At 41.3% G+C, this 21977-nt stretch overlaps 1 protein-coding gene across 7 annotated transcripts in view; it reads left to right on the forward strand.

Annotated features, from left to right (window-relative positions):
- The first annotated feature begins 1162 nt into the window (after positions 1-1162).
- Positions 1163-21977, forward strand: part of STAT3 (signal transducer and activator of transcription 3) — a 160184-nt gene continuing 139369 nt past the window's right edge. The window contains exons 1-5 of one of the 7 annotated variants that reach the window (XM_033917769.1): positions 1228-1284; positions 9776-9845; positions 13069-13104; positions 16918-17054; positions 19617-19761. In XM_033917769.1, coding sequence (XP_033773660.1) covers positions 16927-17054; positions 19617-19761 — 273 coding nt within the window. In that variant the 5' untranslated portion in view covers positions 1228-1284; positions 9776-9845; positions 13069-13104; positions 16918-16926. Of the gene's footprint in view, positions 1285-1633; positions 1823-9775; positions 9846-13068; positions 13105-16917; positions 17055-19616; positions 19762-21977 lie in introns of those variants that run through there. The other 6 variants (XM_033917771.1, XM_033917772.1, XM_033917774.1 and 3 more) reach the window with 6 other exon arrangements.

The raw sequence follows: 21977 nt of genomic DNA on the forward strand, positions 1-21977 counted from the left end.
GTTCTATAGAAATAATTTAACTTCTTGATTTTTAAATATAATTTGGCATACTTTTCAAAAATTGCTCATCTTTGCACCCCCCTCCCAATTGCTGCTCAGAACACTTCCAGGTACTTACAATAATCAAAGCATGACATAAGCAGTGCTTGAAATACAGTATGAAAATCACTGTACTATAAATCACAGGAGCCAACTTTTCAGAATGATTGAGGGTGCTAAACCCAATATAAATTACTTGTCCGTGGACATAGTCAAAGAGGTTGTTAAATATTAGGGGTGCTCAAGCACCCCAGAGCTGGCTTCTATGTTAAAAAATAAGGAGTAACTACCATAGCACCTTCTTTTAATAAAATGCTTGTCAAACTACATTAATTTGTGGACCTAGGGCTAGATTCACTAAGCCCACCGATCAGCTTCTGACCCGATCATCCTCCAATCCAGCATGCAAATGAGGGGGAACGGCATTCAAACAGAGGAACACCGACTGGACTGACTGATCCAAAAATAAGCGATTGCTGCGGACCAGTTGCTCAGGTCCTTTCTGCCGCCCTGCTCCCAACCCCGAATCTCTCCCGCCACTCTTAACCCATGGGCTTGTGAAGAAAAAAAAAGGAAATGTCCTGCTCTGCTGGGCACAGAGGGCCAGCGCATGCGTTGGGGGTCGCTCTAGAGCAGGTCCCTCCAGTCGGGTTTTCAGGATCTATGTGCATGCACTGCTTTCAATGCATATTCATTGGGGAAATCCTGAAAACCTGACTGGATTGTGATCCCTGCTATAGAGCGATCCAGGCACTCGTATGAGGGCGATTTGTTAATCAGCTCCCCGGACACAGATCGGATTTGATCCCTGGTGCAAAAGAAACGTTGAAAGAGGCTGACAACCTTGATCTTTCTTTGGAAGTCACGCTCGGCCAATCAGAGAGCAACAATCAAACACATCATTACGTCAGAAGCCATCGGGTCACGTGGTCAGCGTTTGTCGCTCTGACAGCGAGCAGCGACGTCATCGGTGCCAGTAATTCTGCTGATTTCCAGCAGGCCGTTCCCGTCAGTGGCTTTTCCCCCCTCCGTGAGCGCGCACGAAAAGAACGTCATGGCAAAGGCTCGTGCGAGGGAGGGAGGTGGCAGCAGTGGACGGAACGGCGCGGCTCTTCTCGGCGAACGTCACGTCAGGAGCGACGCTGCTGATTGGTCCGGCTTCCATGCCAGTTACGAGGGGGCGCTGGAGCTGCGAGGCTTTCCGTGGACAGACCCGGCCGTCGGCTTCCCTGCTTCGGAAGGGAGGTAAGCATTTCGGGGCCCTCTTGGGACCCTCGGCCTTTCGCCATTGATAGGCATCCACGCCAAGGAGCTTTTCATTGGCACTCTTTGACTGCTTTATGCGTGTGTTCCACATACGGGAGTTGTCATTAACTTTGCAGGCTCAAGACTGGAAGTGCGCGGATAGCGCCGTGATGACATCATGCGCATGTGTGACATCATCAGGTGTGTGTGACGGCCATTGGGGGTGCTGCCGGTGCTTCTCTCCCCCCCCAGGAGGCACAGTTTGACCTCCACTGCTCTAGACCCTTGTTACCCATATGAGCCTTAAGCACAGCCGTGTCTTTATCTATCTCTCTCTCTTTTTCCACATGTGGGAAAAGTCAACAGAAGCCTGCTTACCTTTCATCTCAGTGACTAAATTGAAAAATTGAGGTTTTCTTGTCTTCAGTTAGCTCTAATGATGTTTATTCATGAGAATATATTGAAATGATTTCATTTCAATTTCTTGACTGTATAGTATATTTTTCTTCTAATTTTGAATGTCCTCTTATGTGTACTGGTAAGATTGAAGGGACCATTTGACTTTAATTTCTTGTAGCAAGATCAATAAGAATGGTGCCTCTCTAGTATAGGACAAACTTTGCTGAATCTGTGGTTTTTGTGTTATATGTAGATACTAGTTTTTAGGCAAAGTCTGGTGATTGTTGTCAGCAGAGCCAGCTCAAGAGATTGTGACACTCCAGACCAATTTTAAGGTTTGGTGCCCCCACCTCCTACCTACACTGTCCCTGCCCAACCTCCCATAAGCTCTGCACCCTGCCTTGGGGGTCAAATACAATTCAATAATTTAAATGTCTTTCTCAAACCAGTCCCAAGGACATGCCCTGGCATTCTGGTTTTCACAATATTTACAGGTTTGCATAATGCATGCAGACCTCTTGTATATTCACTTTGAATATCCAGTAAACTGGATAGGTCAATTATCAAACTCTTTTGTACTGCTTTCCATCTCTTTCCCTCAGCCAGGCCCTCCCATTCTCTTATTTCCCAATCTTTCACTCTCATCCTTCTCTCCCCCTCGCCACACAACATCTCGTTTCTTCCTTTGTGCCTCTCTCTTCCCTCATCCATGCTGCACTTTCTTTCTGTGTTTCTCTTCCCCATCCCCATATCCATACCACATCCTCTTTCTTTATCTTCCTCCTCCCATCCATGTTGCACCTTCTTTCTGTTCCTCTTCTCCCCTTACCCCCTATCCATGCTGCACCTTTTTTCTGTAATATAGTAGACATCCTTGATGTTGTGGACAACATGAGGAAGGACTTAGAGAACTTGAGGAATGGTCTGAATTTGGCAGCTAACATTTAATAATAATAATTATTATTTTATTCTTGTATACCGCATTACCATGGAAGTTCTATGCGTTTAACAGATGAAGAGACTGTACATTTACAGCGAAGTTACATTTTCGGCGACGCTGCATTTACAGTGAAGTTATTTTTACAGCTAGGTTACATTTGCAATGAAGTTACATTTGCTGTAAGTTACATACAGCGATATTACATACAGCAGTGTTACATACGGCGGTGATACATACTGCAGTGTTCGATAAGGCAAAGCAGAGGCATTTAGTATGGGGAGTAATGAAGAAGGGATAATTAGTTAGATTGAGTGATCCATTTTGTTAAGTCATTTAGTGGCTAACAGAATTGGAGGAGTCGGAGAGTCTGGAGGTAAGTCGGAATTAGAGGAGGAGGCTAGTAAGAGGGGGGGGGAGAAGTTAGAGGAATTTGTCAAAAAGGTAGGTTTTGATTGACTTCCTGAACATTTGGTAGGGGGGGGGGAATTGGAGATGAGGGTTGTGAGGCATTTGTTCCATTTGCCCGCTTGGAATGCTAGGGATCTGTCAAGGAATTTCTTGTAGAGGCAGCCCTTCAGGGAAGGAAAGGAAAACAGGTAGGTGTTTCGTGTACGGGGGGGGGGGGGGGGGCGCCTGCAATTTCAAGGTCCTCCGATAGGTAGATTGGTGAAGAGCCTGCTAAGGTTTTGAAGCAGAGGCAGGCGAATTTGAAGATGATCCTTGCCTCCACCGGCAGCCAATGGAGTTTAGTGTAGTAGGGGCTTATTTGGTCATATTTTTTGAGGCCGAAGATGAGGCGGACAGCAGCATTTTGAACTATTCTTAAACATTTGATGGTGTTTTTATAGGATCCCAGGTATATGATGTTTCAATAGTCCCTTATACTTAGGATTAGTGATTGGACCAGAAGACGAAAGGAGATGTGGTCGAAGTGGCGTTTAATGGTGCGAAGTTTCCAGAGGGAGCAGAAACATTTTTTCACCTGGACACTGGTATGATCTTCGAAGGTCAAGCATCTGTCTAGGAGGACTCCAAGGATTTTTATGGTGGGGTTGATAGAGTAGTCTAGACCGTTCAATTTCAGGGAAGTGTTTGTTAGTTTATGGGTGGGACTTGCTATGAAATGCATTTGGGCTGCAAAACCCTCTCACCTAATCTCAGTCTACTGGAAAAAGGGATAGAGGGGTATAGATAGAGGGCTACTGCACAGGTCCTAGACCTGTTGGGCCACCGTATGGGCAGACTGCTGGGCACGATGGACCTCTGGTCTGACCCAGTGGAGGCATTTCTTATGTTCTTATGTTCACTGTCTCTCATCCCCCCCCTACCAAAACTTTACCCAGTCTAATATTCTTTCTTGCTTCCAATTTCCTTCATGTTGCTTTCCTGCAGTGGTTCAGCTCACTGTTGTAAGCTTGAGCCACATGGTACAGGAAGTTCAGGTATTCTTACGCTTGGTACATAAGAAAATAAGAATTGCCATACTGGGACAGACCAAAGGTCCATCAAGCTCAGTATCCTGTTTCCAACAGTGGCCACCCCAAATCCCAAGTACCTAGCTAGATCCCAAGTAAAACAGATTTTAAGCAGTGGATTTCCCCAAGCCATCTCAATAATGGCATACGGAAATTATCCCAACTTTTTTTTTTTTTTAAACCCTGCTAAGCTAACCGATTTACCACATTCTCTGACAACGAATTCCAGAGTTTAATTACATGTTGTGTGAAGAAATATTTTCTCCAGTTTTAAATCTACTACTTAGTAGCTTCATGTTACATGTTCCCTAGTCCTGGTATTTTGGAAAGAGTGAACAAGTGACTCACATCTACCCTTTCTACTCATTATTTTATAGACCTCTAAGCCATTTGTTGATAGAATATTTGGCATTAAGTTATATGATTTTTATTATTGTTTCAGGCTCGTTTTGAAAAGTTACATTGGCATTGAGCAACCATAGACTAGGCAGACTAGGAACACATTTAGCTTAGTCAAATGAGCACACCAAAAGCAAAGCAGCAATAATAGCCATAAAGATCCTTAGTGATTTTATGTCTCCTAAATTGTTTTGTGTCTAATTATATAACCAGAATTCAGCCTGACTGGGTGCAAATCAGCAGATTACATTTTATGGAAAATAATGGTGGATGCAAACAATAGCTGTCCAATGGAGGTAATGGAATAAGCCCAGAGGATCCTTACTTGTAAAGAGTGGCGTTAGAAGTCACTTGGAGATCAACAACAATGAAAAAAGGAGGACTGGTGATTTTAAAACAACACAAGTGGAACAATAGTCTCTGGATATGACAGGAACTGTTAGTTTGAATCTGAAATGTTACACAAACTGCCGATTGCTCGAATTATCAGTTGTTCACAAGGATAATGAACTATAGCGACCCTACATGGTCTGTGATTTAGCTCCTGGCCCTAAAGGGGTCCTTTGAAAAAGAGAATAAATCCAAAGAAATGTTAATTAAGTAGTGCTAAGTGAAAAATTAATGTGTGAACGTGGAGTCTTAACTGTGAGATTGAAATAACGTGAGTGTTATATCTGTGATGTGCCAATGGTGGACTGAAAGAAACTGTGCCATGCAGACGTGAAATGGGAAATTAATGCAGAAATGATTGTGATTAAAAGACAAAGGTATACCAAATACTGTGAGTGCAAAGCATATATTCACGATGGTGGTAATACTATTTATTTTACTTATGTATTAAAAAAAAAAACCAATGCTCTTATGGACTATCTTTAAGAATGAAAAGAGTGCTACATGAATGAGAATGCAAAAAGTGCCTGGAGTATTAAAGGGAACGAAGGGATGGAATAAGTATTGCACTTGATAATTTCCTATTTCCTTAAATACAGTAGATCTCAATGAGATAACAACCATAAACAACAAACTAAAACAAATAAGCCAATGGCTAAAGGATAATATGTTGGCATTAAACGCAACCAAATCTTCCGTAATGTTTTTCCCATGGAAAAATGATCTTACACTTTCATCACAGATTCTCTTAGACAATACCCCTCTTCAAAAAGTAACTACAACAAAAATATTGGGAGTAACATTAGATCAGGAACTTACCTATCATGACCAGATTAGTTCAGTGGTTAAAAATTGTTTTTATAAATTACATCTCATTAGATCCTTATCAAAATTCTATTGCTTCAACGGTTCTCCCTCTGCATCTATTCTTATCTCCCCTCTTTTTTCAACCTTTCAAAGTCCTTTAGATCATTGTAGTCTTATTAGAATGTTTATTTTCTTATTTTTCTCATCTATTCTCTATTTTATTTCTTCATTACTCTACTAATTGTCATTTTTCCAGGTACTTTAGTTAGATTGTGAGCCTTCGGGACAGTAAGGGAATTTCTAAGTACCTATTTTACTTATAATTTGAATGCACCCTATTGTCTATTTTTCTGTAAACCGCTTAGAATCCTAACGGAGTTTAGCGGTATATAAGAAATAAATTACATTACATTACATTAAAGCCCGAGGCCCTTAACATTCTAATACATTCATTAATCATTTCAAGGCTGGATTATTGTAACTCTTTATATCAGGGCATAACACAAAAAGAAATAAGAAGATTACAGATAATCTAAAACACAGCAATAAAAATTATCACTAACTCCAAAAAATACGATCATGTTACACCACTTATACAAGCAGCTCATTGGCTACCAATCACACATAGAATAACCTTTAAAATTTTACTGTTAACTTTTAAAATTCAACAAGCTCAAGCTCCAACTTTTCTACATCGTTTCTTAATACCGTATTCTCCATCCAGGGCATTGAGATCAACACAACAACAGCTATTGACTATCCCTTCTTTAAAGATAATAGGAACCAGAAGATCTACCATTTTCTCAGTTATAGCACCCCCAGCTTTGGAACAATCTACCAATTTATATACATAATGAATCTTCTTTAGAAAAATTCAAGCGTTCCTTAAGTTTTTTGTTTAAGGACGCTTTTGAAAAATAGACAACACAATTTCACAAATCACCAAACTTCTTAGATCTAAATTAGATTGCTGTATATATTATAGATTCATCTTTTTTCTTTTCCTTTCTTTTTTTCCTTTTTGTGTTACCTACCAAATGTGTTTCCCTCTAAATGTTTTCTTTCTCTCTTTAAAGATTGTAGTTCACCCCTCTCACCTTATGTATTAGAATGGATATAATTTTATTGTAATTATGTAAAATAGTTTTGTTCTATCTCCCATTTTTAAAATGTTATATGCTTTGAAGTTTTTGATATTGCGTACATAACAAAAATTTAATAAACTTGAAACTATGATGTAGAACCTTGACATAAAAATGGTGAGCAACCTAACCAGAATCTAAACAAAAAAATAAATAAATCAAAATATATTTTCTATGAGCTTTCTCAGTTACAATTTTTCCTAGAAGGGAAGGGTGTAGTAATGTCTAGTGCCAAATGATTCCTTCTTTAGGTTATATTAATTTAGGAAGATGAGCCAGTACTATTTTACATACATTTCCTTTCCTTCTTATTATATAGTAGATAGATAATTTGTCACTCCTGATATTTTACATTGTCCCTTCTAAAATGAGAACTGTTAAAAGTTTATGTATTGTTTAATTTTTTATGATGCTTGGAATTGTAGATTCTATTTTTTTTGTGTGTGGCTAGACTGTTTTCCGTATACTCAGTGTTTTTTATGTGTATATATAAATGACAAATAATTAAAAAATAATCAAAATAAGGTGATAAAAATGAAAAAATAGAGTAAAAGAAAAAAGGGGAAATGAATAATCCAAGCAATTGGCAGTTTGTGTAGCATTTCATACAGATGTTTTAATTGTTCAAATACATTTTTTTTAATTACCAACGGTTCCTGTCATATCCAGAGACTATTGTTAGGAGCCACTTGGCAATAGTGATTATTACAGAATCAAATATGGCATGATCACAAGAGGCAGAACATAAGAATACCTTTACTGTGTCAGGCCAAAGGTCCATCGATCCCAGTAGCCTGGGATAGACATGTGGGATCTCTCGGAGAGAGAATGAGATTATGGTTACTGCAGATGGGGAGACTAGATGGGCCATTTGGCCTATATCTTCCATCATGTTTCTATGTGGAATGCATGTGGTCTGGGCTTCCACGATGGTATTTTTAAATAACATCCACACCTGGTTTACAATCCTAACCTTTGTAACTGATGCTTTTAGCTTCTTTTTAACCATTTTCCTCATTTTTTCATAGTCACCCTTTTGAAAATTGAATGCCCCTGCAGTAGATTTCTTTTGTGATGTTCTCCCGGTATCAGCTCAAATTTGATCATGTTATGATCACTGTTTCCCAGCGGACCCAACACAGTTAACTCCTGTACTATGTCTTACATTCCACTAAGGACCAAATCTAAAATAGCTCCCCCTCTTGTCGTTCCCGGACCAGTTTCTTCAAGAAGCAGTAATTTATGACATCTAGGAATTTTACCTCCCTAGCACTCCCTGATGTAACATTTAACCAGTCAGTACTGGGGTACATGTTGAGAAGAAGGTTGTTGCCGAGAAATAGGCGAGTAGAAATCACAGCATTTGGTATTAGTATAAGGCAGTGTAAGGAAGAAGTTTATAGCAGCAAGGTCTGAGTTAAAGCACTATAGGTCTGTATTTTTGGTGAGATACACTTAGAGCTATACCAGCTGTACCTGCAATAATATGGCTGGGTAATATTCGAGCACTTTAAAACGGTACCCTTCTAACCTCTATTTCAAAACTCTTTCTATAACCTTACAAGTTAGGATTAAGCTTTTTAAGTTAGTATGTTTCCAAGTTTATTGCCTATGTATATTGGTATTAGATCCCTAGTATGTATGAAGTTAGGGATAAAAAACTTTATTTGATTTATTTATCTTATTTCTACCTTTGTCATCAACATTGTAATATAAAGGGAGGGAGCAAAAGTGGACAGGGAAGAAAGTCATACCCCTGTTGTCAGTTCTGTGGGTTGTATAGGCTCTGATGAGGTTCTAGCATAGTGTTCCGCTTTGTCTCTTCGAAGGGCCCATTGGCATGGCCATTCAGCGGGAGGACGCTCATCTCGGTGTAGGGCCTTTTAAGGGCAGAAGAATGCTTTGGGAGGGGCTCAGCTGGATTTCCAATTTGTGGCTTGCAGCGTCTCTGTTCCGGCATCCGATGTGGTATAGGGACACGTGTCTGATGATCTCAAGTTGTCAAGAGTTAGAAAAGGTGATGTTCAAAGCCAGGAAGGTGCAGCCAGTAGGAAAAGGGAGGTGAAAATGCTGTTTTATAAGCTTCTGCTGAGGCCCCATTTGAAATATTATGTGCAATTTTAGACAGCAAATCTTCCAAAAGATATAAATAGGATGGAAGCAGACCAGAGGGCTGCTACAAAATCGATTAGTAGTATTTGTCATAAATCATAAGGGGACAGACTTGGAGAACTTAATATGTACAGTATACTGTGAAAGAAGAGTGGATATGATAGAGATGTTTAAATGTCTCTGTGGTGGTAATGTATAGGAGGTGAGTCTTTTTCAAATGAAGGCAAACTCTGGAAGAGGAGGGCATAGGATGAAGTTCAGAGGTTATAGGCTCAGAAGTAATGTGAAGAAAATACTCCTTTACAGAAAGGGTGGTAGATGCATGGAACAGAAGAAGAATATATCTGAATTCAAGATAGCGTGAGTTCTCTTAGGGAGACGAGGAGATGGGGATGCTGTGGAGGGGCAGACTGGATGGGCCATTTTGGGCTTTATCTGCCGCCAGGTTGCTATTTTAGAGTAAAAATTATTTTTATAACATAGTAAATTCTTTAAAACTAGATTTGGCAATCATCATTATTAAGGTTCCTCTTGTCCAATTGACTTCAATGTTATTTTTATAATATGCTGTTTTAATATGAACCTCATTCTAACTGACTCTGTAAAGTCTCCTTGGCTCATATTTAACTTTAAAATACAGTTACCCTCAAAAAACTAATATAACTTTCAGGATTTTTTTTTTTAGTTCGTTTGTTGTATTTTGAATGCACCAAGAGTGCACATTTTCACTCAAAGCCATTATAAAACCTCCCCACCTTTTACTAAAGTGTGATAGTGGTTATTAGCACAGGGAGCCGCACTGAATGCTCTGCACTGTTCCTCCCCAGACCTTACCAGGAGCAATCTTCCTACACGGACAAGCAGCCGGAGAGCTTACAGGAGGATCCAGAGGAGAAGGTACCCTGTTCCTCACCCCAGCCCTGCATCCTTCTGCCATAGTTCTGCACCTTAAGCCCAAAGTGAGCCAGCCCGTGATGCTGGAGGAGAGCCTGCTGAATGTGCAGGTGGAGGTCCACAACGCCACTCGTCACATTGTGCTGCACACCAACCACCTGGCCATGCACGGACCTTACCTGGTGGTCTAGCGGTGACGCGGGGCAGGAGCAATCTTCCTACGCTCCTGCCCTGTGCAAAGCCATCATCAAAATGGCTGCCATGAGTTCCAGTTGCAGTCTCGAGACTACAACCGGAACTCATGACAGCCATTTTGATGATGGCTCTGCACGGGGCAGGAGCGTAGGAAGATTGCCCCTGCCCTGTGTCACCGCTAGACCACCAGGTAAGGTCCAGGAGGGAGGCGGGGGTGGGCCAGAGTTGTCCCAAAAGTTATTCGCAAATTTTCCATATTGCGCAGGCCGGCTCTGCCTCTAATCCCCGTGAATATGGAGGGAGGAGTGTATACACCTTGGGAGGTTAGTCTCCTTAAACGAGTTGTGTATTAGATTTAAGGAAATGACAGCTGCAGCCTAATGTGGAACATCGGACTCAGATTTTGCAACGGATGTCTACAACTTTAGGTATTGTCTGTGTAATGAGAAAGCACTGATCTCAAGGGGCTTTCCTTCTTGGAGTTTGGTGGAAATCTGAAGGTCATGAGAGAACCAAATGTTGCTTCCCTGTTTTTGTCACAGCCCTTTTCCTGTTTTCATTTCTGAGTGTAGTGGTTTAACTCCTGCTTGGGAAAGGTACTATTACTGTATATTAAAATTGCAAAACAATGAAAACCCACATACTAATTAGAGGTCTAATGGTTTATAATGTGGCAACAAATGACAGTTATGAAAAATTTCCTGTAGCAAAATCTTCTTGATGGCTCAACGATCCAGATAAGAGCAGAGACGGACACATGCGGATGTAGGCTTATGAAACACAGCTGTTGCCCTTGCTATAAATCAAGTTCATTTGCTGTCAGCAGCAGAGGGGTTAGTTTGAGGGAGAAGAGAGACAGCATTATGGCCCCAATTCACTAAAGTCAGCCATCACAGGTTTAGCAACGATTGCTGCTAACCAACCTGATTCACATAATGGCCCACTGTGTGTTTTCCTCCTCGATTGCCCATTTTCAGATCCTGTCATGCAAAATAGACAACCGATTGATTCACTTACATTTGCTTCACTATTTTGCATCGGGTTTTACAATCCTAAAACCCAACTGCTGTAGACCTATCAGTAACTGTGTTACCAACAGGTCTGCTGGGTTTGTTTTTCATGGCACTGATATTTTGCATGTATTAAAAAAAGAAAAAATCCCCCACCGCCTCTGCAGCCCTCCTTGCCGACACGCGAACAATCGCACCCCCATTCCTGACAATTGTGGCGACCCACCTGAACCCCAAAAAGATGACAGGAGGGATGTCCACTCCTTCCTGCTCTCCGGCCCCCCGCCCTCCCTGTACCTTTAAGTCAGGTGCAGGAGGGGAGCCCAGTCAAACCCTCCTCCTCCGTCCTGTTCCTGTGCAATGTGGGCCTTAGGCCCCTCCCCTGCGCATTATGTGATGTACTGGGGGGAGGCTAAGACCCTGATTGGCTCAGATGCCTCAGGCCCCTTTTTTTTAGTTCAATCTTTATTAAGTTTTAACATTTTACAGAAAAATTGCAACACAAATATACTATAATCATATATAAACATACATTAGAAAATTCTTACAAAAGACATGACATTTTCTACCCCTCCCTAACCCAAACCCCCCACCCTACCTCCCTCCCATTTGTCTGGCAAGTCAATCATTCTATCACACACATTGTTTTACAAAAACCCTCTAAAGGGCTTCAAATGTCCTTAAATGATGCCATATTTCCTGATCTCTCAGCTAGATTAGCTTCATATTTATAGAAGAGGCACAGAGTTTTCCACCGAAAGTGAAAATTCAACAATGTGAAATCTTTCCAGTTTTTAACTATTGACTGTTGTGCCACTCCAGATAGTATCAGGAATAATTTGTTTTTATTTGCTGGCAATAAGGTTGTTGAAGTAGCACGTGCTCCACATATCACCATACCATAAGAAAAAAGTATACGAATTCCAAGGGAGGAGACCGAGGCGCCTAAGTCAGTCGGGCGCTTTTGGGGGCAGGAGGGAGTGGGCCTTTATGGCAGGAGGGAGTGGGCATCCCTCCTGCTATAAGATCGGCGGCGGGGGACGCCTGGTGGCAGGAAGGAGTGGGCATCAGTGTTCCCGCTAAGCTGCGCTGGCGTGCGCTGGCGCACAAAATTTTACATCGCAGCGCACAAGTTTCTCGTCACAGTGCACGGCGTACGGCAGATGGCAGGGCGGCGAGAGGAGAATCGGGCGAGTTGGCTCATAACTTTCTGGCGCCCAAGCTCACAGCGAAAAAAGTTTGCTCACAACACCCGCCCGCTTAGAGGGAGCACTGGTGGGCATCCCTCCTGCCATTTTTTTTGGTTCAGGGAGGGAGGGGGCTTTGTTGTGGGTCTTGGGAAGGGCTTTTCTTTTTTTTTTATTGGGCAGATATTTTGCATGTATAATACATGCAAAATATCTGTGCCATTAAAAAAAGAAAAAAAAACCCCTGCTTCTCTTGTCATTACTTTACACAAAACGGATCACTTCAAAATCTATCCAACCCACAACATAATAACTTAATGAAAGAAGGAGGTTCCTGTGGATGCAAGAGTATCATTTATTCAACAGAAATTTTTCACAAACCAATGTGATCAGCCAACTTTTCCAATACTCTCCCAAATAATGTATTAACTAGGGGGTTGAAGTATCACAAAGGGCAGCAATTCAGTACATAGAACCTCTTTTAACGTTTGTTAACATACAACAGAACATTACTATGTCCGTTCATCTCGAACACCTTTGTGCAAATCATTTGCATGCAAACTTGATAGTGAATCACCGCTATCTTTAGTGAACCTGAACCTGAACCTATATCCCCATGTCATTCTTTCTCACCTTTTTCACATGCAGAGTTGCTGTTCTTTTCAAGTAATTGACATGTTTGGTGTTGTATAGTTTTGGCATATTGCCATAGACATAGTATTAGAGCCATTGTTCAGAGTGAAATCAGTTGAGGCAACTCAGTATCTGCTGTAACTGATATGTACTTGGGCTTCTATTTTTCCTCATATCCTGCTCTCACTTCTTTAATTACAGAGTATTGGGCAACCCCGGAGGATTCCCTACGGGTTGGTAAGACAATGACAAAGCTTTACCCTATGGCTCCTGAATTTCACATATTTTTCTAGCCAAAGTTGGATTCCTCAGTATCGCAGGTTACCAAGTATACTTCCCTCCTTAGTGAAGGGAGGATAATGTTAAAGGATGCACAGGACTGCAAAATAGGTGTAGTTCTTAAGTGGTAATTCAAAACCATAGCCCTGGCACATGGCACGCGCTTGACATATGAGAGTCCGTCAGATTCTCATCTACCGATTGGCTGGCCCAGAACTTCCTCTCCGACATCATAATTGATGTCAGAGGTGAAGTTTTGTAAGTCTGGCACTTGTACGTGCCAGGCCTGGCTTGGGGAAGCAGCAGGGAGAAAAAGACCGCAAAGGCAACGCGATCGACTAGCGTTGCCTTTGCGATCTACTGGTCGATCGCGATCAACCATTTGGGCACCCCTGTCTTAGAGCATGAAAACAGTGCATGCAAATAGATCTCATGCCCTTCACCCCCCAGGTACACCTTTGTCCAAACAGTATGCTTAACATGCCTTCCCATTGCTGTCTCTGCCCGCACATGCAGCTCCCCTTTGTTTCAAGCCAAGTGTTGCAAGGTTTGCACCAGAGTTCCTGTACTGTCATCTTTATACCTGATGAATCAGATATGCTGATGTACATTGAAAGCTTGTTTTATGGAGGTGATAGCTACTTCATGGACACACAAGCTCACATACCAAGATTGAATTTTTAGGAATCACAGCAAGCTCTGCTTTTCCTGTAGTACTTCAACACGCGCTATGTTCAGGTATTTTTGGTATTTCCATGTCCCAGGGGGCCTACAGTTGCGTTAAATGACTTGACAGTAATCAAATGGAGTGTGGGGATTTGAACCCTGAGTTCCCTAGTTCTCTAGACCATATAAATCAAGGTATATAGGATCATTTGCATGTTGAATATGTCTGTTGCATGTTGAATGTACACTTTTCAGCTCTATAGAAATGGTAGTAGTATTTTGTCTTTGGTGCCTTGCCCACACCAGTTTTTCAGGAGATGTTTGGGGTTTGTGCAGATCATCATATGAGTATTGTTGTATTTGATTGCTGTCTCCCTTAACTGTATTTCTTGCCTTCTGTCAAAGGAAAAGGAGGTCTCTGTGCATGTTTGTTCTATTTCTCTTAACCACACCAAATTATCAGGACACTTTAAGATCCATGCATATTTGCAGAGCATATACTCACTCATGCATATATTAGTTCAGACTAGGATGCCATTAAGTGTGGTTGGCTGTTTTAAGAAAATTAATAAAATACAACTATTTAAACAAACAATTTATTAAGAGTTATTTACCATATCTTTTGAAATTTATCCAAGGCAGTGTACAGCAAGTTTTTACTATAGCATATTATAAAGATGTGTTCATAGAAACATAGAGCATGATGGCAGAAAAGGGCCGATGGCCCAACAAGTCTGCCCACTCAAGAACCCTCCCTCCCTCGAAAATCCATCTATTAAGCTTCCCTCCCTCCCTTGAGAATCCATCTATTAAGCATTCCTCTTGAGCCACCCCACCAGTCTGTCCCATCGTCCCTTGAAGTCGAGCGTGTTACTGGCCTCGACTACCTGTTGTGGAAGACCATTCCATTGACCAATTACCCTTTTGGTGAAGAAGTATTTCCTGGTGTCCCCATGAAATCTTCCCCCTCTGAGCTTTAGCGGATGCCCTCTTGTCTACTTCAATGCAACCTGTGATGTATTTGAATGTTTCTATCATGTCCCCCCCTTTCTCTGCGCTCATCGAGAGAATATAAGTGCAGTCTGCTCAGACGTTCCTCATATGGGAGATCTTTAAGTCCTGAGACCATCCTGGTGGCCATCCGCTGAATCGACTCCATTCTCTTCACATCCTTTTGATAATGTGGCCTCCAAAACTGAACACAGTACTCCAGGTGAGGTCTCATCATGGATCTGTATAACAGCAGTATAACTTCAGGTTTTCGGCTAATAAAGCTCCTTCTGATGCAACCCAGCATTTGTCTAGCCTTTGCTGAAGCTTTCTTCACCTGATTGGCAGCTTTCATATCTTCCCGGATGATTACTCCTAAGTCCCGTTCTGCTACAGTTCTTGTTAGGTTTTCACCATTCAGGGTGTATGTTCTGCAAGGATTTCCTCTTCCAAGGTGCATTACCCTTACATTTTTTGGCATTAAAATTCAGTTGCCAAATACTGGAACATTGTTCCAGTAAAAGCAGGTCTTGTGTCATAGAGTCGGGTATGGTTGCGCTGCCTGGTTCTGCTGCGTTGCCCACAACGTTACATAGTTTAGCATCATCTGCAGATAATGTAATTTTGCCACGGAGTCCCTGAGGCAGATCCCTTATAAAGATATTAAATAGTATTGGGCCCAAGACCGAACCCTGTGGTATTCCACTGGTCACTTCCGATGTTTTTGAGGGAATACTGTTTACCATTACACTTTGAAGCCTGCCACTAAGCCAGTCTTCTACCCATGCAGTCAGTGTTACTCCTAGGCCCATTGCGTTCATTTTGTTCAATAACCTTCGGTGTGAGACACTGTCAAAGGCCTTACTGAAGTCCAAATACACTATGTCCAGGGATTCTCCCCTTCCAGTTTCTTTGTTATCCAGTCAAAGAAGCTTATCGGATTGGATTGACAAGATCTTCCCTTCGTAAAGCCATGTTGGTGTGGCTCCCTTAATTTTTCGTCATTCAGAATATCATCCAATCTTTTTTTTATCAATGTTTCAATGAGTTTACACACTATTAATGTAAGACTCACCGGTCTGTAATTTTCCGCCTCTGACCTGCATCCCTTTTTGTGGAGCGGAATAACGTTGGCAGTTTTCCAGTCCAAGAGGACTTTTCCCTTGCTTAGGGAAAGATTGAAAAGCTTGGCTAACGGTTCTACCAGGATATCCCTCAATTCCCGAAGTACTCTGGGGTGTAGATTATCTGGGCCCATAGCTTTGTTTACTTTTAGCTTTGATAATTCGTGGTAGATAGACATTGCTCGCGGTAAATTCAAGGTCCTGGAAGGGGTCCTCTGAGCACCCCTTTGTCTGTAGCTGAGGACTGGATCCTGGGGCTTCGCAGCTGAAAACCGAGCAGAAGTAGTTATTGAGTAGTTCTGCTTTGTCTGCGTCTGAGTCTATGAAGTTTACGTCAGGTTTCTTTAGGTGTACGATACCGCTTGTGTTTTTTTTCCTGTCGCTAATGTACTTGAAAAAGGATTTATCCTCTTTTGACCTGTTTTGCTATACTTTCTTCCATTTGGAGTTTGGCGTCCCTGACTGTTTTTTTAACTTTCCTGGATTTTGTCAGATAGTTTTCTTAAGCTTCCGGTCGTAGTGATCAATTGTATGTTATGAATGCTTTTTTCTTTTGCTTTACTAGTTCTGAGATCTCCTCAGAGAACCACTGTGGTCTATTTTTTCTACGCCGTTTGCTCACGGTCTTTATGTATATGTTGGTTGCTTCTTCCAAGGTTGATTTCAGAGCTGACCATAGTACCTCTACACTGTCCGTCTCGCTTTGGTTTTTCAGCTTTTTGTAGACATAGTCTCCCATGCACTGAAAGTCAGTTCCTTTTAAAGTTTAAGACCTTAGTTGATGTATTTGACCTGGTGATTTCTTTCTTCAGGTGGAACCACACCGTGCTGTGGTCGCTGGAGGCCAAAGCTTCTCCCATTGATACCTCTGTTGTGTTATTTTTTTATTTAAAATTTTTATATGTTCTTATCTACAAACCTAAGTAACTTACAAAAGCATTCAAAACATTGGGGTTTTAAATTCTAAAGAGTGTGTATTCTTTTTTTTCAGAGTGACAGAATGGCACAATGGAATCAGTTGCAGCAGCTGGATACTCGGTATCTGGAACAACTACACCAGCTGTACAGTGACAGCTTCCCTATGGAGCTGCGGCAGTTTCTAGCACCCTGGATCGAAAGCCAAGACTGGTAAGTGCAGAGCATTTTTACCCTGGGTAATGCCTAGTGATGAGATCTCTTTTTCTGTGGCCTGGATTTCAGTGCTTGTGCCAGCTGACACTTTCCCTAAGCTCTGAAAGTAACACACCGTTATTTCTTACCTATGGATGGCATTTTCAAAGCCATTTACACAGATATACAGTTTACCTAGGTATTAAGATCTGTCTTTAAATTTTCAGTCTCTCAATTGGACTAAAAGTCTTGCAGAGTTAACAACACTTCCATAGCAACAGCAGCAGATGAATCCAAGACTAGTGGAATAGCACACATCTACCATCAGGTGGAGATAGAGAAACTGATTAACAGGTGGTCCTATTGGCTGGCACTCCTCCTGTATCTTCAGTATGCTCTATCTCCAGCAGGTGGAAGGTCGCTATTCAACTAGCTCCTGGATTCTGGATGTGACTGGATAGTTATTTTCTCCTGCTGAGGTTTCTCTTCAGTGAGACAGGGGTGTCTGGATGAACGGTGCCGGCTTTAGGGGTTACACCTGGGCCCCCCCTCCCTCCAGTGATAGAGAGTCTGATTTAGTCCCTATTTTTCTTTTTTCCCTTAATTTAAAAAAAAAAGGGTCACCACAATTGCATTTCTGCCCTGTTAGTGCTGAGCAACCGGCATGTCTTGGCACTGACAACGAGGTTGTGAGTATATGGTTGATGATGATGTTAGAAATGTGTGCAACTGCGGGTTATGTTTTTTAATTGTGTTGAAGCTGCTGGTAGGCTGTCGTGTGAAGGCAACATTTCCTACTTTTTTTTCTCTCTCTTGGCTGCCTGCACAAAAAGAGGTCCAAGTACCTGGGTTTTGTTAAGGTGTGTGCTTAAAACAAATAATTTTGAAAAATCAGGATAAAATTAGCTTTCTTGTTTAAACCACCCTTGTGGTTTGTAACTAGGTAGATTTCTTGAAAATTGTCCCCCTTAATTTTGTATTGTTAATCAATAATAATAATTCCCTTAGCTCGCATGTGCACATCTAACTTGGTGGCTCCGTGCGTCTGTAGCTCCGTGGAGGGCAAAGTGCGCGCAAGCACGGCGCTTATGACGTTTGAGGCACGCACATTGGCGGTTTACTTCTAGAGCTCCGTGGAGGGCAGAGAAATTAGTGTGCGCGAGCGTGCGCAGCGCTTAAGACGCGTGAGACGCGCATGTTCCAGTTTCTTTGAGTGAGTGGCGGTTTACTTCTCCCAGCAGTGGTTTTATGTGCCGTTTGCCGTTTGCTGCTTGATTAAAAAAAAAAAATGTAGGTGGGAGAAGGGGCGCAATAATTTATGTCAATAATAATAATTACCTTAGCGCGCATAAGCACTTCAATTTTCGTGACTCCGTGCGTCCGTAGCTCCGTGGTCGGCAGACAAATCGGCAGAGAAGTTGGTAAAGCGTGGCGCTTGCGATGCGTGAGGCGTGCGTGCGCATGTGTTCGATTTGCTTTGAGTGGTGGTTTACTTCTCCCAGCATCGTTATTCTGTGCCGGTTGCCGTTTGCTGCTTGAAAAAAAAGGTAGGTGGGAGAAGGGGCGCAATAATTTACATTCCGCCTAAGATCCCCAATATTCCCCTGACATCCCAGACCTCCACCGACATCCCCTGACATCTCCACACACACAGACAGGGCCAAACAGACGGAACTGACAAACTCACAGAAAAGGTGGCAGTGAAAGACACAGAAGGACAGGGAGCCAAACAGACGGGACATTGACAGACTGACAGAAAAGGTGGCAGTGAAAGACACACACAGAAGGACAGGGAGCCAGGGAGAGAGATTGAAAGAAAAAAAACAAAAAACAGACAGCGGACAAGGAGAGAGAGACACACAGAAAAAGACAAACAGACAGCGGCCAAGGAGATAGTCAGGAAAAAAGGCATACAGCGGCCAAGGAGACAGTCAGCAAAAAAAGACAGACAGACATACAGTGGCCAAGGAGACAGACAGCAAAAAAAGACAGACAGTGGCCAAGGAGACAGTCAGCAAAAAAAGACAGACATACAGTGGCCAAGGAGACAAACAGCAAAAAAAGACAGACAGACATAAAGCGGCCAAGGAGACAGACAGCAAAAAAAGACATACAGCGGCCAAGGAGACAGTCAGCAAAAATAAACAACCCAGACAGACAGACAGCGGCCAAGGAAAAAGACAGCAAAGAAAGACATACAGCAGCCAAGGAGACGGTCAGCAAAAAAAGACAGACAGACATCCAGCAGCCAAGGAGACAGACAGCAAAAAAAATCAAACAAAAAACAGGCAGACATACATCAGCCAAGGAGACAGACCGAAATAAAGAAAGACAGACAGATAGCAGCCAAGGAGACAGACAACAAAAAAAAACCAGACAGACAGACAGGGAGCCAGACATACAGAAAGAAAGCAACTGTACAATGGATATTAAAGCTCTTAAAGTAAGTTTTCAGTAAATTTTTTTAACTGTTAAGTCTGCACATCTATTCTAGCACCCGTTAATCTAATGGGCTTAAACACTAGTGTGGATTATAAAATGGGAAATATGTGTAAAACAATGTCGATGTTGTTATTAAAGGGCATATGCTGCTAACAAAGAATCGCATGCTACCTTGGTGTTTCATAACCTCCTGGGTGAAATTGACCAGCAGTACAGCCGCTTTTTACAGGAATCCAATGTCCTTTATCAGCACAATCTGAGAAGAATCAAACAGTTCTTACAGGTAAGAAAATCTAAGCACAGGACCCTTCTAGTTGTTTATATTTGGTTTAATAAGAGGGCAATTTCATAATGTCACCCCAAGGGCCCCTAAATGTAAATCATGTAAGTAGACACTTTGGCCCATATTCTATGAATGGCACCTTAACTTAGGTTAAGTGACAACTGCGGTTTAAAAGACGTTTTAAAATGATTTTTCAGGCGCCTCTGGAAACAACAACTGGTGCCTAATGCCAGAAGTGGTGTTAGGCGCTGGGAGGCAACCCCTGGCCTACCTTTGCTGGAAACGCAATTCTCTGAATGGTGCCATCGCATGACTGACTCATGCTTTTAAGACGGCCACTAATAACAGCGCCAGTTATAGAATATGGGGCCATATTTTCCAAGTTCTATTCTATTGATTTATTAACCTCCTTTCTGAAGAGATTCACCCAGCAGGTATAGTTTAGCATAAAACTTAGTTGAACAGCATAACAATAGTAAAATGACCAAATATAAACAAAAATACAATAAATAAGGTAAAGTTGGAAACAGCAAATTGAAACCTGGTAATAGGACTACTATGAAACAGTATCAAAAAGACACACATTTACTAGCATTGCATTCAAATATATATAATATGATGTCATGATACCAATGCAAACACCTAATGTGTGTATATACTGAGATAATTAGGTAACATATTGTTCCAGGAGCTCAAATGTCTTATAAAATTACCCCTTAAGTATGAGCAGGGGCAGATTTTGAATAAAATGGTACCTGTGCAGATCAGCCCTTCATCTTCACTCTGATGCCCATTTTACAAAAGCATCAAAACCTGACTAACCTTCTGTCTATAGCCTGTAACAATATATTCATTGTTTTTTTTAGTATTTATTACAACTAACAAGACTTCATTTATTTAATGTGATAGCAGTGGAGATGAGATGTTGGCATTTTTTGAGGTTTTCAGGCTTAGCTTTATCCTGCCACTGGGACTATTGCTGGATCCGTTTCTACTGGAATCAAATATATACACAAGGCTCAAAAACTAAATGAAAGATAAATCAGTGTAATAGACCCATTAGAGGCCAATTGAAACTGGAGGTCTCTGTTTCAACTGAAACTGAATCAGCAACCAGTTTGGATGAAAATGAAATGGGCGCTTTCTTCCCCCCCCACAAAAGCAGAAATTGGGTTTCCCTGACCAGGTGCCACCAAAGCCCTACTACCCTCCTACCAAATGAAGGCCCTCTTAGGGCCTGCAGTGGTGTGCAAAAGTCTGGAACCACTTGTATACTTTGCATTTTTTCAACTTTCTGACCTTTTATTTTTTATTTTTTTTATTATTTATTTATTGATTTTAACATTTTCCAAGAAGACTTCTTGTACAGAATATTGAAAAAGAATTGATTTTAAACAAAATATAGCATAAGAATCAGGAAATACAATTCTTAAACAATACTTTAAATCCCATATATTGGATCCAAGACTCTTAATGAGTGAGATAAAGTATATACGTCACTTTTTAAGGAATACGAGTATCTAACTACGGTAGAAGGAATCTTCTATTAACTTAATTAAAGATGTTATATTATTCTTTTCCCCCTTCAAAGCGTTTCATAGACAGGAAATTTGTCAACTGAGAAGGTTCGAAGAATACATATGTATTGGCTTTATATTTAACAATACATTTACAAGGATATCGCAAAATAAAAACACCCCCCATCATTGTTACTCCTAGTTTAAGAAGAAGAAATTGTTGCCTCCGTTTTTGGGTATCCTTAGTCACATCCGGGAACATTTGTATCTTTAGTCCCATGAACTCTTTATGTCTATTTTTAAAATACATCTTCAATAACCAGTCTTTGTCAGGCAATAGAGCTACTGTCAGTATAAGGTTTGCAGGTTTTACTATATCTTTCATTGATGTTTCCAAAATCGCGGTAATATCCATTTGCAAGTCCTAATTTTGAGGAGTATCTTCTTGTTCTTTCATTGGTATATAAAATGTTTGTAGAAAAGGAGGAAGAATATCTTCCGAGATATTAAATATTTCCATAAGATATTTTTTCAGCATTTCTTTTGGAGAAATTGTTGGAACTTTAGGAAAATTTAATAATCTCAAATTAGCAGAACCAGAGTTATTTTCCAAGTTTTCAATTTTCCTTCTCATATTAGTATTATCCCTAATAAGAGTAGTTTGTACTTGTTTCGCTTCCAAAAACTCTTTCTCCATTT

The sequence above is a fragment of the Geotrypetes seraphini genome, chromosome 13 (genome assembly GCF_902459505.1).
Source record: "Geotrypetes seraphini chromosome 13, aGeoSer1.1, whole genome shotgun sequence".
Lineage (NCBI taxonomy): Eukaryota > Metazoa > Chordata > Amphibia > Gymnophiona > Dermophiidae > Geotrypetes > Geotrypetes seraphini.